Source organism: Aedes aegypti, chromosome 3 (genome assembly GCF_002204515.2).
Source record: "Aedes aegypti strain LVP_AGWG chromosome 3, AaegL5.0 Primary Assembly, whole genome shotgun sequence".
In the NCBI taxonomy this organism is placed as follows: Eukaryota; Metazoa; Arthropoda; class Insecta; order Diptera; family Culicidae; genus Aedes; species Aedes aegypti.
In genome coordinates, this window is record NC_035109.1 from 211,048,024 (window position 1) to 211,064,458 (window position 16,435).

General features: G+C 38.2%; 2 protein-coding genes across 4 annotated transcripts in view; one reads left to right on the forward strand and one right to left on the reverse strand.

The window, feature by feature from the left end:
- LOC5572135 overlaps positions 1–16,435 on the forward strand; it is a 457,258-nt gene that overhangs the window by 91,600 nt on the left and 349,223 nt on the right. The gene's annotated exons all lie outside the window — the stretch shown is intronic.
- LOC110677827 (glycine-rich cell wall structural protein 1.8-like) overlaps positions 1–16,435 on the reverse strand; it is a 123,488-nt gene that overhangs the window by 2,135 nt on the left and 104,918 nt on the right. Inside the window, exon 3 of the mRNA XM_021849405.1 lies at positions 6,762–6,990. Within this exon, the coding sequence (XP_021705097.1) occupies positions 6,762–6,990 (229 nt within the window). The remainder of the gene's footprint in view (positions 1–6,761; positions 6,991–16,435) is intronic.

Sequence of the window (16,435 nt, forward strand, 5' to 3'; positions counted from 1 at the left end):
ATGATCATGGAAATCGTTGTTTCGAAAGGTTAAAAAATGTTAAAAAGGTTAAAAAACTTTTCCATACAATTTAATAGATAAAAATAAGAATTTTTGTTATGCGAAAATATATTAACTTTGACGAATAGCTTTTCTTAGGAGTTTCTGGAAAAACTGTTCAGTTCTTCAACCAAAACCATTTTGTAAGATATTATATTTTCATAGCATTGTAGAATAATAGTTGAACGATGCACAGAAAACCGATAATGATTCCATTAATAAACATAAAAGATATAGCGTGAACAAAGTGTCTACTTTATAAAATGAACAGACCTTATGTGAAATATCGTGATGAAAACAAGGAAACAGGTCAAAAAACCGCAAATAAATGCATTTTTATGGTTAACATTTTAACCAATTCAATTCGTTTCAAAATAACTATTTTCCCATAAGAGATAAAAAGTTGCAATGTTTAGCAAAAACTTGTGAGTAGTTATTGTAGTTATACAATTTTGTAGAGGACACAAAAATGTTCAAAGTGTTGGGAAAAAGTTATAATAAAACTTTACAGTTAGGGGCCATTTTGAGATTTTTTTTCATTAACAGCATTCCAAACATTACATTCATGTCTCATATAGAGGTGTTCTTTGTTAGGCTACACTAACCATCCAAATATGGTAAACAAAATTAAACGTTTATTAACATTGTGTTAACAACATATTCCATTTTATTCAGAATTTTTATAAGTAAAATGATTTCACCTGCTCATAAGAAAAAAAAATGCTTTCAATCAACTTTACCTTTACGTTACCGACCTCCGAAAAGGCATTTTCAAATAGCTGTAATTTCGTCAATTTCCATTCGATTTGTTTTAAATCACCCTTACTTTGAAATGGTTTTAGTTATCTGTCATAAATGGACAATGCTGAATTTGGAACCATGCCGGAGATATTCCGAGTTGTACTGGGGTCACGCCTTCTTGTACCAACCAGATCCGACACGAACATCATTTATGCAGGGTAGCTGTCCGGAATTCTTTCAAGATGCCCTGCCCATCGTATCCTTCTAGCTTTGGCCACCTTCTGGATACTGGGATCACCGTAGAGTTGGTCGAGCTCGTGGTTCATCCTTCGCCGCCACACACCGTTTTCCTGCCCACCGCCAAAGATCGTCCTAAGCACCCGACGTTCGAAGACTCCAAGCGCTTGTAAGTTATCCTCGAGCATAGTTCACGTTTCATGCCCATAGAAGACTACCGGCTTTATGAGCGTTTTGTACGTGATACATTTGGTGCGGGTGTGAATCTTTGACCGCAGCTTCTTGTGGAGGCCATAGTAGGTCCGGCTTCCACTGATGATGCGCCTCCGTATTTCATGGCTAACGTTATTGCCAGCCGTCAGCAAGGATCCAAGGTAGACGAACTTGTTTACCACCTCGAACGTATCCCCGTCTATCGTAACACTGCTACCTAGGCGAGCCCTAATGCGCTCGGCCTACCAACTAGCATGTACTTTGTCTTGGTCACATTCTCCACCAGTCCAACTCTTGATGCCTCGCGTTTCAGGCGGGTGTACAGGTCTGCCATGCCATGTCTGTCAAATGTTCGGCTGACAATGTCCATATCATCCGCTAAGCAAACAAATAGACTGGATCTCGTAAAAATCGTACTCCGGCTGTTAAGCCCGACTCTCCGCATAACACCTTCTAGCGCAATATTGAACAACAGGCACGAAAATCCAAAGTCACCTGAAACCTTCACACAATTTTTCACACCTTCCATCGTAGCTCTTGTCAGTCTCGTGAGTTTCCCGGGAAAGCTGTTCATGATTTAATATAACTCTACGCGGTCGATACTGTCGTATGCCGCTTTGAAATCGATGAAAAGGTGATGCGTTGGGACTTGGTTTTTACGACATTTTTGGAGGATTTGCCGTACAGTGAAGATCTGATCCGTTGTCGATCGGCCGTCAACGAAGCCGGCTTGATAACTTCCCACGAATTTGTTTACTACAGATGACAGACGACAGAAGATGATCTGCAACAATAATTTGTTGGCCACATTTAGAATAGTGATCGCTCGAAAGTTCTCACAAGCGAACTTGTCACCTTTGTTGTAGATGGGGCATATTACCCCCTCCTACCCCTCCTCCGGTAGCTGTTCTGTTTCCCACATTGTGCCTATCATGGTCAGCTACTCCGAACTAATCTTTATGAGTTCAGCTCCGATACCATCCTTACCAGCAGCTTTATTGTTCTTGAGCTGGTGAATGGTATCCTTAACCTCCCTCAAAGTGAGGGCTGGTTGGTTTCCATCTTCCGCAGTACTGACGAAGGCATTTCCTCTGTTGTCCCGATCTTCTTTGTCTGTGCTCTCAGTGCCATTCAGGTAATCGCCGAAGTGCTGCTTCCAATTTTCGATCATCTCACGCTCGCCCGTCAAGATACTTACTCCCATCTTTATTCATGCACATCTCGGCTCGTGGCACGAAGCCGTTGCGGGATGCGTTGAGCTTCTAATAGAACTTACGTGTTTCTTGAGACCGACACATCTTCCATCTCCTCGCACTCCTCCTCCTCCAGGCGGCGTTTTTTCTCCTGAAAGAGGCGGGTGTACTGTTGCCGTTTCCGTCTATAAAGTTCCACGTTCTGCCGGGTCCCTTGCAGCAGCATGACCGCCCGCACTGCATTCTTCTCCTCCAGAATCTGCTCACATTCCTCGTCGAATCAATCGTTCCGTCAACTCCACCCCACGTACCTGATGTTGCTCTCAGTTGCATTGTTAGTGCCTGCTTTTACTGTTCTCCAGCAGAGTACGTTGTTAACGACGGAAAGTTTTGGGCACAGTTCAACCATCACCAGATAGTGGTCAGAGTCGATGTTAGCGCCACGATAGGTCCTGACGTCAATAATGTCGGAGAAGTGCAGTTTATCAATCAAAACCTGATCGATTTGTCTGATGTGTTGATCTACAGGTGTATCGATATGAAAGGCTGTACTGGAAGTAGGTGTTACGAATGGCCATATTCTTGGAGGCAGCGAAATCAATTAGTCGTAAGTCGTTTTCGTACTTCAGCCGGTGGACGCTGAACTTTCCAATAGTCGGTCTGAATTCCCCCTCCTGGCCAACCTGAGCGTTTTGATCTCCTATGACGATTTTGACGCCATGGCTTGGGCACTGTCGTACTCGCGTTCGAGCGGCGCGTTTAAAACGTCTTTATCATCATCAGTGCTTCCGGAGTGAGGGCTATGCACGTTTATTATGCTCAAGTTGAAGAACCGGCCTTTGAGCCTCAACTTGCACATTCTCTCATTGATCGGCCACCACCCGATCACGCGCCTCTGCATATCACCCATCACTGTATAAGCTGTTCCCAGCTCGTGTGTGTTGCCGCAGCTCTGGTAGATGGTATGGTTACCTCTAAATCTTCGCACCATTGATCCCTTCCACCACACTTCCTGCAACGCTACGATGCTGAATCCGCGTTCCATCAGCACATCGGCAAGTATGCGTGTGTGAAGTTGAGAGATTTACAGTTCCACGTACCGAGCTTCCAACCGCTCGTCTCTTTGCGTCGCTGTGGTCTTGCCGATTGTTCCGGTTCGTTTTCTCTCGTTGACGTTCCTGTATTGGTGTATTTTTACGGTTGGCTTGCAGGGCCTGTCACCAACCCCCTAGATTTCCGGAGGACCATTCCCCCTTAGGGATGGTACACAAATTATGTCACGCTAAATTTCAACTTTATCGACCCCCTTCCCCCCCCTTTGTCACACTTTTTGTATGAGCCCTCCAAAAATTGTGTAAGGTTTGTCACGCGTGGCTCGACCCCCTCCCCTCCCCTTGGAGCGTGACGTAATTTGTTCATGACCCCTAAGTGATCGGAGGGCCATAGTGCACAGTTTAGCTTAGAGTCCTTGTCTGGCACTCGGACGATAATCAGCCCCCTGACGAGGGGAACAGACGCTGTTGTGAGCCGCTCCTAACATGCAGTACAGACGCTCCAGGTTTGCAGAAGTGAAAGCTAAAGCAAACCCCCCTTCCCTGTCAGAATCTATGACAAAAGGTCGAAGGACAAAAGGTCGAATGACAAAAGGTCGATTGACAGAAGGTCGAATGGACAAAAGGTCGAATGGACAAAAGGTCGAATGGACAAAAGGTCGAATGGACAAAAGGTCTAATGGACAAAAGGTCGAATGGACAAAAGGTCGAATGGACAAAAGGTCGAATGACAAAAAAGGTCGAATGGACAAAAGGTCGAATGGACAAAAGGTCGAATGGACAAAAGGTCGAATGGACAAAAGGTCGAATGGACAAAAGGTCGAATGACAAAAAAGGTCGAATGGACAAAAGGTCGAATGGACAAAAGGTCGAATGACAAAAAAGGTCGAATGGACAACAATTAAGGAAGAACAAAAGGCTATACTCTTTAGATAAAAAAGCAAGTTATCACAAGCACTACAGCTTAAATAGACGCGAAGAAAACGCGCATATTTTCAGAAGGACCATTCTAAGGGAGGTTCAATTTCAGCTGGTCAACGATCTTTTCGGGGTGAAATTTTGTTAGACTTTCCAGATCGTAGTGGATCCAGAGCTACTGTGTACGTGCTGTAGCCTTATGTGCATATGTGCAAGAGCCACATTCCTTTCATGCTCACCCGTGCACTGTACATTTTGAGACCTATGTTGGTGTTCTTCACTTTTTTAGGGTAATTTCTCAATGTGTCTCCGCTTCGTCACATGCGTTGTTCAAAAACAGCACATGCTAGCACAATAATAGATGTGAAGACGAGAATCGAAATTGAAGCTTTCGGATCGCGCGTCTTCGACCGTATCATGTAGACCATCTAGACACCTGCATAATAAGGTAAAAATAGCTGTAGAGACTCTTCGTTACTGAGCAGTTGTTTTACAACTTGGATACCGATGGCGAGGGTAGCACCGAGCAACGCATGTGTTGAATCTCCCCTAGCGTGCGTTTTCAGAATATTTGTGAACCTAGCGCAGCACACTACGATTCTGATGCGTTGAAATGCGGTTTGGTTGGAGACTCGTTAGTTTATTTATGTTTTCCTGGTAATTATGTAACTCTAAGTGCATCGAGGTGCATGCCACTCCATGTGCTATGAGTTGGGATGCCAAGTGCTGGAATGCAGTAACTGCAGCTGTCATTCAGATTATACTGGAATTTTCTTCTAACGGTTCGGGTTGCAGATCATCTCCTAATGAAAAGCATGATGCACAAATGCAAAAATGATCAAATTATCAGAAAAGCTCTCAGTAAATGCTAGTGTAGCTGAGAAGCAAGATTGCCCTAATTCCTAAAAGGGGCCTAATTCCAAAAAGGATGATTATTTTTCCCTGCTGCTAATTTAAATGCTAATTTAAATCAGTCAAGAACAACAGTCAGATAAAACTCTAGTGCATAGCCCTAAAACAGCAAAACTTCAAAAGAGGGAAAATCCTTTGTTAGAAATTAAATTGAAATGCTCATAAACACTGTAAAGCATGAAGAACAGCCGATATTTATAAGAAGGCAACATATCAATTGAAAAAAATACAGGCAAGATGTAAAAGTGAAATCTATAAAGAACAGTCAATGTATAAAAGAAGGAATAATCGTCGATACAAGAGTCTACAACAGCATAAAATCACTATAATGTATAACTCCAAAAGAACAGCCAATGTTTTAAGAAGGACAAATCTCTATTGAAAATGTATCAAATAAAAAGCTAATAATAATTACTTTATGCTTTGGAGTATCAAAATAATAACAACCGACATTCAGAAAATGAATCTTTTGTTTGGAAAACAATAGCATTAATACAAATTCAAATTGCTTCAAACGATAGTTCCGAAGAACAGCTATCATTTAAAAGAAGGAAAAACTTCAGATGGGAAGGGAGGAGTTTGTGATTAAAATGTTAGCAACTGTGTGTACGATAATCCTTTCAACGGTACCATTTGGACCTTTCGTCCATTCGACCTTTTGTCCATTCGACCTTTTGTCCATTCGACCTTTTTTTTCCATTCGACCTTTTGTCCATTCGACCTTTTGTCCATTCGACCTTTTGTCCATTCGACCTTTTGTCCATTCGACCTTTTGTCCATTCGACCTTTTGTCCATTCGACCTTTTGTCCATTCGACCTTTTGTTTTTCGACCTTTTGTCATTCGACCTTCTGTCCTTCGACCTTTTGTCCTACAACCCCCTGTCAGCATACGACCAAAGTTCCCACCGGGATTGGTTACCCGATCTTCCCAAAGGTTACTCGTACCCCGGTCAGTACCGCGAAGAGATTGTGTTTCTGTTTTTTTTTTAATTTCACGCCTATGAAATTTGTTATGTGGATAGATAGACCAGTTAAAATCATAGATTCTTCTTGATGCATCATTTAAAACATTCGTTTGAACGATCATAATTGTTCTATTTTGAAAGCATTTTTTTTTTTGATTTAGCTAACGAACAGAATAAGCCTTCATCACCTTCAATTATTTCCATCGAAAAAAGAGTTTTCGACTGATAATAAGAAATTAATTCTTATACCGCAATAAGGGAGACTACCACAATAATGGCCTAATCAACCTATGTATATCACTGGAAGAGCTTTCTGGCCTCAATAGTTATTCAAATTTTGCTTTAATGTAGGTTTTTATTTTCACGAAGAGCTGAAAAAGAGCTGTATTCATATGTGTTGATATAAACCGCCTGTAACTCAAAGAAAGCAAGAGTTGGATTGGTCTTCCATTTTTTTTTCCTATACCTAAGTACATATCTCAAACCTTACCGTACGTCTGGCTGTGAGCTGTATCTTCTCCCATCATCGCCTCCCGGCCGTTTTGTGTCCTGGAACTGGATGACATCGCTCCGAACGTTGGTCCTGTCGGGGATTGTGTCTCTGCTGCTGCTGCCACTACTGAGACGATTGTTCCCATTGTTGCCTCCGTTGTCATTCTTCGACCAGGACCATTTTTCTTCAGCATTGATTGATGCGAGCAGCAGAGCGATAAAGTAGCCTATTCGTGCGAGCCATCCATGTGTGTGCGAGTGTGGATTGCATTGTTGTGTTGGATTGGTTTGTTTTCGCAGTCGAAGAAGGAAGGATTCAGCGTGAAAAGAAAAGTATACAACAAAACAAAGTATTATTCATTGCAAAATCGAGCAACTTCATCTGATGGTAGAATAAGATAGTGATGATATGGAAGCGTAACAGTATAAATGATGACTTTATCTTCCGCAATCGTGGTTTGGCAGCTTCCTTAGACGTTTTGACTGTATATTCATACTTAAGATTGATAGTAGTTGCGGAGGATATGAAGACGTGAGACCTTATGTACATCAACTCATAAAAAAGCCGTATTGAAATGCAACAGTCTATTATTGGGAATTGTTGTACTAAATTACAAACTAAGTAACTAAATTGTACTTCAATTCGCCCTACTTGCTAATATAGTACTATTATTCATCTGTTATGTCTTAAATTAGCCGTATAATAGCCCTATAAGCACATAGAGGCGAATAGTGGCCTAGTGGTCACCTTGCCTATTCACAAAGAACAGATTACTTTCAATTACCGTAAAACGGGATAAATTTGATAGTAATTTTGAAGAAAATCAGAGCATTTTTTCCTTCAGTTTTAAAAGATTTTTTAAGCGAGTAGTAATAGTTTAGTTGTCGATTGCAGTTGAAAGACTGCTTAACGATTCATTTTGAATGTGTATATTTGTTCAAAAAATTTAAAGTGCATGCACACATGTAAATTTACAATAAAGCTTTTGATTGACATCATTACAGTTGACACTGGATTGGAGAATATAAATAGAGAACGTGGATTAAATTTTATTTATTAGAGAAAAAAATCATCTTCAAAAGTGTTTTAAGTTGAAACAAACATTGATTATGGGCTTCGGGGTTTGCATGCTAGTGTGGTGCTTTCTTCAAAAGACTAATCGTCCACTGGAAGCATTAACGTTTAGGCATCTTATAAAATCCATTAGATTTTAAAATCACAACAGTGGAGTAGCTAGGGTTTTCAGGGCCCGGTGCGGAGTCGTATTTGAAGGCTCTTCCAAATAGCGGTGTGTGCCGATTTACTTCTCAATTAATCGAAACAATAATATACTTTCAATCAATATTCATAGTGAGGATTGAAAATAATGAACCTTGTGTTCGTCTAATGTTGAAAGCTTTTTTTTTATTTTTGTTTAGAAATCAAAATATCATTGAAGGCGAAGGAGGCCGTCATTGCAATTTGTACGTGTCGTTGATGATTGTTGCTAATTCATTTCTCGATTTCGAATCAAAGAAAAACAGTTGGTTTTGCACTGACACACCTGAAAAAGTATCTGCATACTTTATGCATGTTAGCGCATACAGTGATACTTTTTCAAGTCAATGTAAACTAACAAGGCTGAGTATTATCACTTTGAAATGCAAGCTAAAAAATCATCATTGTTGTCAAAACGACTGACGGGCTACTTAGCCTTAATGAAGAGTAATATCCCGAGGAGGAAAGAATAACTCGTAATAATTTATTCATACCACATTTTGGTATCATACCATATTTAGGTATTGTTCAGTTTTCAATACCTCATTTTGGTATTATAATGGTATTTGAAAAACATTTGTAAAATAATTAAAAATACTTCATTTTGATATTCGATAGCTATTGAGGACTGCTGGAGGTATTGAACTATAATTGAAAAAAAAAAAAACACTTTTATATGAAAATCCATCATGTATTATTTAGGTATTACAATACATGATCTAATTATCTGCTTGGTATTTGTATAATATTCAGAAGGTATTATTTAAGGTATTTTACCTCTTATGGAGGGCTCATTCATACCTCATTCAGGTTGTAAGTATTGGAAATTATCTGGTATACGTTAGTTTGGTATTCAGTCGTTATTTTCTTCTGCTCGGGATGCCGATACGACTACTTCAGGGCTGATAGCGGCTACGTGTTCTTAACAAATGAACTTCAAAGACCTCATGCCTGGAGAATGAAACCAAAATGAGACTGAACGGGAACCACATCTCGATAAAAATTCCTCAATTAATCCAGCCAGAGAGTCGTCTTTCTAAAAGTTTATGTGGCATTTAATGATTTTTTTCTGAAATTTCTTCAAAATGTAATTCTGGTATTTGATTAAAGTTTTCTTCAAATATTAATTCAAAAATTTCTTCAGGAGTACATTGAACGATTCCTTCACAGAATTCCCGAAGAATTCTTCCAGAATTCTCATTCGAGGTACCTTGAAAAACTCAACCAGAACTTTTTCCAATGACACTCACAGGGTTATATTTTTCGACTTTCCCAGCAAATATCCTAAACTTTTTATACGCAGAAACACGTCGGAGCACTTAATGAACTGTTTAGTTAAAGAGTTTTAAAAATCTGTAGGCCCGTTCGCTAGCCATTTCGTGACATACAAACACCACTCCACTTTTATTTATATAGAAGATAGATGAATCCCTCAGAAAATTTTCCTAAGGGGTCGTCAATGAGTTGTTACAAGATTTTGCTAAGAATTTGTACAAGAAGATATTTAAAAAAACTTGAAACAAACTGTATAATTTATTTTTTACTGATGAAATACATGTTAAATTCCTACAAGAAAGAAGTTTTTCAAAGATTACCGGATCTCATCTGGACTCTTGAAAAAATCCTAAATGTCTTCAGAGAAACTAATAATGAAATAATTGGACAGCTACCCAACCATAATTTGCTGGAGGAAATCCCTGGAAAATCTCTAGTTTAACTCTTTGTGGAGCTACAGGACTAATTGCCGTAGTATTTTGTGTTTGAATGGAATAAATTTTCAAATTTAAGAACTTAAGTAGAAATAAGTTCAAAAATTCAAGTAGAAATAAAAAAAATAATTCAAAAAAATGTTGACGGCGATGCTTTTTATGGAGAAATTTATAAGGAATCCGGGTTGGATTTATCGTGAAATTCTTGGGAAAAATCCCTAAAGATTTTGTAGAATAACCCCTGGAAGAATATATGGAGCAATTTATCGGATAATTAACCCGTTAACGCCCAAAGTATCACACAATTGCAATTCAGCTCCGTTTTTGTTATTCATTGTCGTATTCCCATAAATTAAACCTTATTTCACCAAAAAATTTCAAGTCTATGGTGGGGATCCAAAAAAATTCTTGAAAGTGTGTCGTCCATATCTAGCTGTTCTATAAGTTTATTTTCGAGATAAATCAAATATATTTTCATGCAGTTCAACCCATTACAATGTAAACAAGTTGGAAAAAACTGCTGGTGAGAGGTAATTCATAAATTACGTTACGTACCGAAGAGGAAGGAGGGGATTACAATGAAACGTGACTACCCATATAAAAATAAGAATCCATACAAAAATTTAATACAGAGGAAAATTGAGGAGGATGAATATGGCATAACTTTGCGTGACGTAATTTATAGACGCACCCTGATAAAGAAATTGCAACATAAAGAATATTTTTTTCAGAGGCGAAAGGTGCATGCCAGAACTAAATCATTTAGTGACTTCAATTGTACATGTACAATTAAGTGTGCATAATCAAACCATTTATACCAAAAACAAAATAAAATCTTACATCAAATATTTTGATTTAGAAAAAAAACCTACAGATGTTTCAGAATAGTCTTCAAAATGATTATATAAAACTGGCCAGCTGATAATGGAAACATAACTATCAAAATATTTTTTTCTGGGTCAAGTTATTAGTATACAATGTGAATCGGATCTGACAGTGATCGAAATACATATTTGGCAATATCAGAATTTCGTTAGTGCTGCTCAAAAGATAGTCTTATTCACTGATAGAACCGAATCCACGCGGTCCAAGATTTTTGACACTAGAGCTGGCCAGAATACCTGGGGAGCATACTGAAGCGTGCCCGCTCAAATGTCACAATTCTTGGACCGAGTGAGTTCAGCAAGGAAGGCTATTTACTGCTACCTCAACGCGTCGCTGGTTCTAAAAAGTAAACAACCATACAAAACTACGACCAAACAATGGTGAAGGCGTAATCAATTTTCTCGAAAACATTCATTTTGGGAAATAAGTAGAATTTTCTGATTAAATTGGCAACAACGCACGGCAGTAGCGCGTAGTAAATAACTGATTGCAAACAATATCTTTAAAGCGCATTTATTATCTGTAATTTTGCGAATAATAATTTTTACTTTTCCACGTTTAAGTCTTAAAACTGGTTCTGGCGGCTATTCAATTTTACTCTCATTTGACAGCCGCCCTTCACCCTTGGAGTTCAGTTCATGGATGGATAAGTCAATTTGTCGGTTTTCTCGTTTTTCACTCCCTTCAAAAAATCAAAAGATCTAAATGGTGTCAAGGTTCATCTAAAAATGTAAGGAACATTGCATCCGAAATTAGCAATTGTTACTCGAATCGATAGTAAGTATCCATTGTTTTGATCTAGGCAGACTAATTTCTTATTGGTTGTTTCCTTGATGTTTTTTTTGCGAAAATATCTCCTCTAGTTGTTCATCGTTTTCGAAGACACCAAATTTTTCATCACTGGACTTCAATATAGGCAAATAAATCATTTGTCGACTAGTGCCATCATGAGAATGACTTCCGAACTAAGAAGGTTTTAGGCGAATAACTTTCTTTGGATTGAATCAGTGGACTGATATATAAGCGAATAAAATGTGTGCCCAGTAATGCCATTTAGGTGATTTCCGAAGTAATATATTTCCAGGCGAATAGGTCTCTTTCAGTTTTCCAACTTTGTCGAAAACACTAACTTTGTATCCAATCTCTAGATTGAGATAAAAGCAAATAATATATTTGTCTACTAGCGCCATCTTGGGAAAAAAATCCAAACTACTTTGTTTCTGGGCGAATAGATCCCATTTAGTTGAACACTATTGTCGAAGATGTCGATTCAATAGGAATTCAATTTTGAATAGGATTCATTTAGTTGTTCAACATTGTCCATGACACAAACTTTGTATCTAATCACTTGACTGAGATATCAGCAAATAAAATCTATGCCCACTAGCGCCATCTTGTGAGTTGTATAAGGTTTTATGTGACTTAGTATCATTTAGTTGTTCAACATTGTCGAAGACAACAATTTTGTATCTCATAACAGAACTGAGTTGCAAGCAAATACAATATTTGCCCACTAGCGCAATCTAGTGAAAGTTTTCGGGCGAATAGATCTCATTCAGTTAAACACATTTGTCGAAGACAACAACGTTGCATATCAACACTGAACTGAGATATAAACAATCAAAATGTTCGACCATTAGCGCCATCTTTTGAGTGTTTTCCGAACAAATAGTTCGGAGGTTTTAGACGAATAGTTCTCATTTAGTTGATCAACTTTATCGAAGACACTAACTTTGTATCTCTTAACTGGACTAAGATATAAGCAAATAAAGTTTTGGCTCACTAGCGCCATCTTGGGAGAGTTTCCCGAATTTATAAGGTTCTATGCGAATAGGTATTATTTAGTTGTTCAACTTTGTCCAAGACACCAATTTTGTATCTCATAACTGGGCTAAGATATAAGCAAATAAAGTTTTGTCTCACTAGCGCCATCTTGTGTTTTCCGAATTTGTATGGTTCTATGCGAATATGTATTATTTAGTTGTTCAATTTTGTCGAAGACACCATTTTTATATCTCATAAATGGGCTAAGATATAAGCAAATAAAGTTTTGGCTCACTAGCACCACCTTGGGAGTGTTTTCCGAATTTGTAAGGTTCTATGCGAATAGGTATTATTTAGTTGTTCTACTTTGTCGAAGACACCAATTTTGTATCTCATTGCTGGACTGAGATATAAACGAAGCAAATATTTGTACGCTGGAAAGTTGTTTCATATGTTGCTTATATATGCGACATTTGTTGGCGTCTGTGCGCCACCTGGTGAGTTAATTCTGAATTAAATTAGTTACCAAGTGGAAGTCAGCAGTCCTGTGTTCAACTTTGTACCTAAACCTCTTTATTTTCAAGATATTTGCACTACAAGTACTGTCCTATTTATAGGACGCTGGGCGTTCGGGGCTTCTGTGCTATTTTTAGGACGCTGGGCGGATATGGGTTAATTGGACAATTAGTAATGAATTGGTTCTAAAAACGGGTGGAAGTTTTTCTGAAAAATTGTAATGAAAGATTTTCGAGGAATTCTTGTATGATCTCTCGAAATAATGTTTACACGAATTACAAGTATCGTAGAATAGACTCTTTTTCTTGGAAACATTTCTTTAGGAATATTTTTATACATCTCAGTGTAATACCTGGCAAAATCGTTACAAGAATTCCTGAGAGAACTTTCGTTGTATTTCCGATGTTGAACTGCTAAAGCATTTTCTGGAGCAAATTTTAAAGTAAATCCTCTTAGCATATCTTAGGAAATTTGAATGCAAATTCCTGGGAGAATTGCTAGAGGAATCTCCGTACGAGTTCTTGTGGGGATCCCTGGAAAAGTTTTTGTACGTTTACCTGATGAAAGCTCTAGTACGTATAGCTGAATAAATCTCTAGAAGAATTCCTGAAGATGAAAATCTAAGCACCTATGTTTTATTTGCGTAGTAATCTCTGGAGCCTCAATAATTCACGTACAAATCAATGCAATGCAAAAAAGGAAAATGAGACTTTAGAAAGATTAGATGTTTTGCGTAAAAAAGAGACTTTAGAGAACTTTGTTCGCGTTATCATTTCTAGGCTTGGTTCAGGATAAGGCTTATAGAAAAATGTTCCAAAACCAGTTCCTGGCTTCCTCAAGTTCTAGTTATAGAGGGCCCCCTAATTTTTGACGATTAACAGAACAATGTATTTTCGAATCCAAAGCAACGATGTTCTATTCAAAAGTACTGTTCTATAGCATAACAATATACGCTACATTCAGCAATATAGTAGATGATAAAGGGTCCCCTACTCATAACCAATTCAGGGCCCCTCGTAATCTAATTTTCCTTGCTTATTTTAGTTTGTCAAAAATTCAATTTCTAATGCTATTAGAAATTTTACCATGATTTCGGGGCCCCTGAGAACCAAAGGCCTGGTGCGGACCACACCCACCGCACCCCTTGGCTACGCTACTGAATCACAAGCTGGCCTCAGTATGAAGCTTGTATACAATATACCACGCAATAATTTCATCCGTGTAAAATTAAATGAAATGTCATATAAATTTACCTGTTCTCATATTTACGTAAGATGTGAATTTTTATCTGTGCATCATGATTTTATAGTTATTTGTTGAACAATTTTTATGTTTCGACTTGATTTTTTTTTATATTTCAGAAACAGACGTGAAAATTCTAGCTAATTTAAAAACTTAACACACTTAAACTTAAACTTAAAACTTAACTGGAAGACATTCAATTCAATCTTGGGACGAATACATCCTTTTTTTGTTTTTCATTATTGTAATTAGAGTGGTTTCCATGTAACTCTCAACCAAAGAACAAGAATACGATTTTACCCTGAATGTAATGTAGTTTATCTGCTAACAACACATTAAATCTAGTGCATTTTACCGAGATCAAATACAAATTGAACGAATCAATATTTGCCTCAGATTGATGGCATCGCTTACAGCAGTTCTGCATCTGCATCTGACTGTTTCTCACGATTTGAAGTCGGCAGCCGCAAGCTTGTGTTCGATATGTACCGAACCCATTACCGGCATTTTCTTGACTACAGATTACGTGCAGATGCACTTGAGAGCAAGAGTGAGAAACTAAGAGGAAAAGTACATTTGCGGTTATTAGAACGTGGGAACATCCTTTGTGGGAAGGAAAACCATTAAGAGCAAGTTCGGTCGTCTTGATACTTGTGTGGAACCTGTGAGCTTTCTCCATCCCCAGAGTTGGTGGTTAAGAGTGTTGCTGCACAACAGTGCAGATTTGGATCGATATTTGTCGGGTTTGGGAAATCAAGAAACATTGTTGTAGTTCAATTATTCTTGAACAAAGGTTCAGTTATGAAAACCTACAGCTATTCAGACGGTTGTTGATCTGATGCAATAAGTTTTCAGCCTAATATTCACAATGTGGTATCAAATTGGTTCGTAAATTTAATCAACTCGTGAAATGACGACACTAGGTCGTAAATCGAGGTTTTGCTTTTAGGAGTCTGTTTGCGATAAGTTCATCTTAGATATTTAAAAAAAGTGCGGTATTTTTTATTTTGTGGGTAAATCACACCTGAATGTAGGTGAGTTAAAATTTTGACAGAGTTAGGGGTCTAATTGCTAACGATTGTCCGCAGAAGATCATGGGTTCTTAATCTATCACACTTAAATTATTCGTTCATAGCAATCGCTAGATATTGTAAATTTGATTGGTTTGTTTAATCCCTAACCATGTTAAGTTTTGTCACGAGCTCGGCTGTAAAGAGTTGATTAAAAAATGTAAGTGTGTAGTTCAGCATTTCTTGGATAACCCAAATTGTCCAAGAACATGTTTTCCTATCAAATTAAATCTAGATTCCATGAAGTTAATATCATTAAATAACTTTTGCAATAATAACGAAACGGGACAAGTATCAGAGTAGTGTTTGATCCTTCGACCTTGTTGCTTGCTCCTGCGGAGGCGGGCAACGAGGGCAGGATCAAACATGTCGCGCGTCGTTCGCGTAGTAAAATGAAAAACGCCGCGGAACGTTAGTAGTGTTTGGTCTATTGATTGCGTTGCTTGCTCTAGTGGGGGCTAGTGATGAACACTTGTTCGGCGTACAATTGTCGAACAATATCGTGAATCCGGTTAGGCGTGATTATATAATGCATCTCATCACCAATAATTGATGACTCCCAGATTTTTACCTGAACCCACTAACCCAATATCCTATCCATGAAAACTGTGGAGATGCAGAGGTATACTCGGTCTCTAGTAACAACGGTTGTCTAACTAACATTCCTTCCCTTCCCCGATGACCGTAAGGACGTGGCCGGCACCGTTATTGACTTTCAAAATTTGAGCTCTCGTTTTTTGCATATTGAAGAATGGTAAGCTAATCCCAAGCCCCATTCATTAATTCCCTGTGCAACTTCGATTGTTCTGGTCAATCACGGAGTAGCAACTATGAATTGTACGGTCATCTATCTGCCCATAACTGCATAACAGTCACATTCGACATTTTTGACAAATTGGAGTTAATACCATGGAGAGTCATCAAATGATAAATACTTTCGATCAACTTACTGAAATCTGTGAGATTGTTCTAGAAAATTCGAAAAAAATACCAAGTTGTTTTGTCACATTGGTAATTATAACCGCATAACAGTCACATTGAGTTTATAAATGAGCCTCGTAATGTAATAGCAATGAAATTTCTATCAGAATTATTTTCTGACTATTCATCTAGTATGCGATATGAGTTGTACAAAATATCAGCCTCAAATAAGCACTTTTGAGTTCCTGGTAATTTTTAGAACTTTTAGTTTCCTCCCATACTGCCATAAAATGCACACTTGGTATTC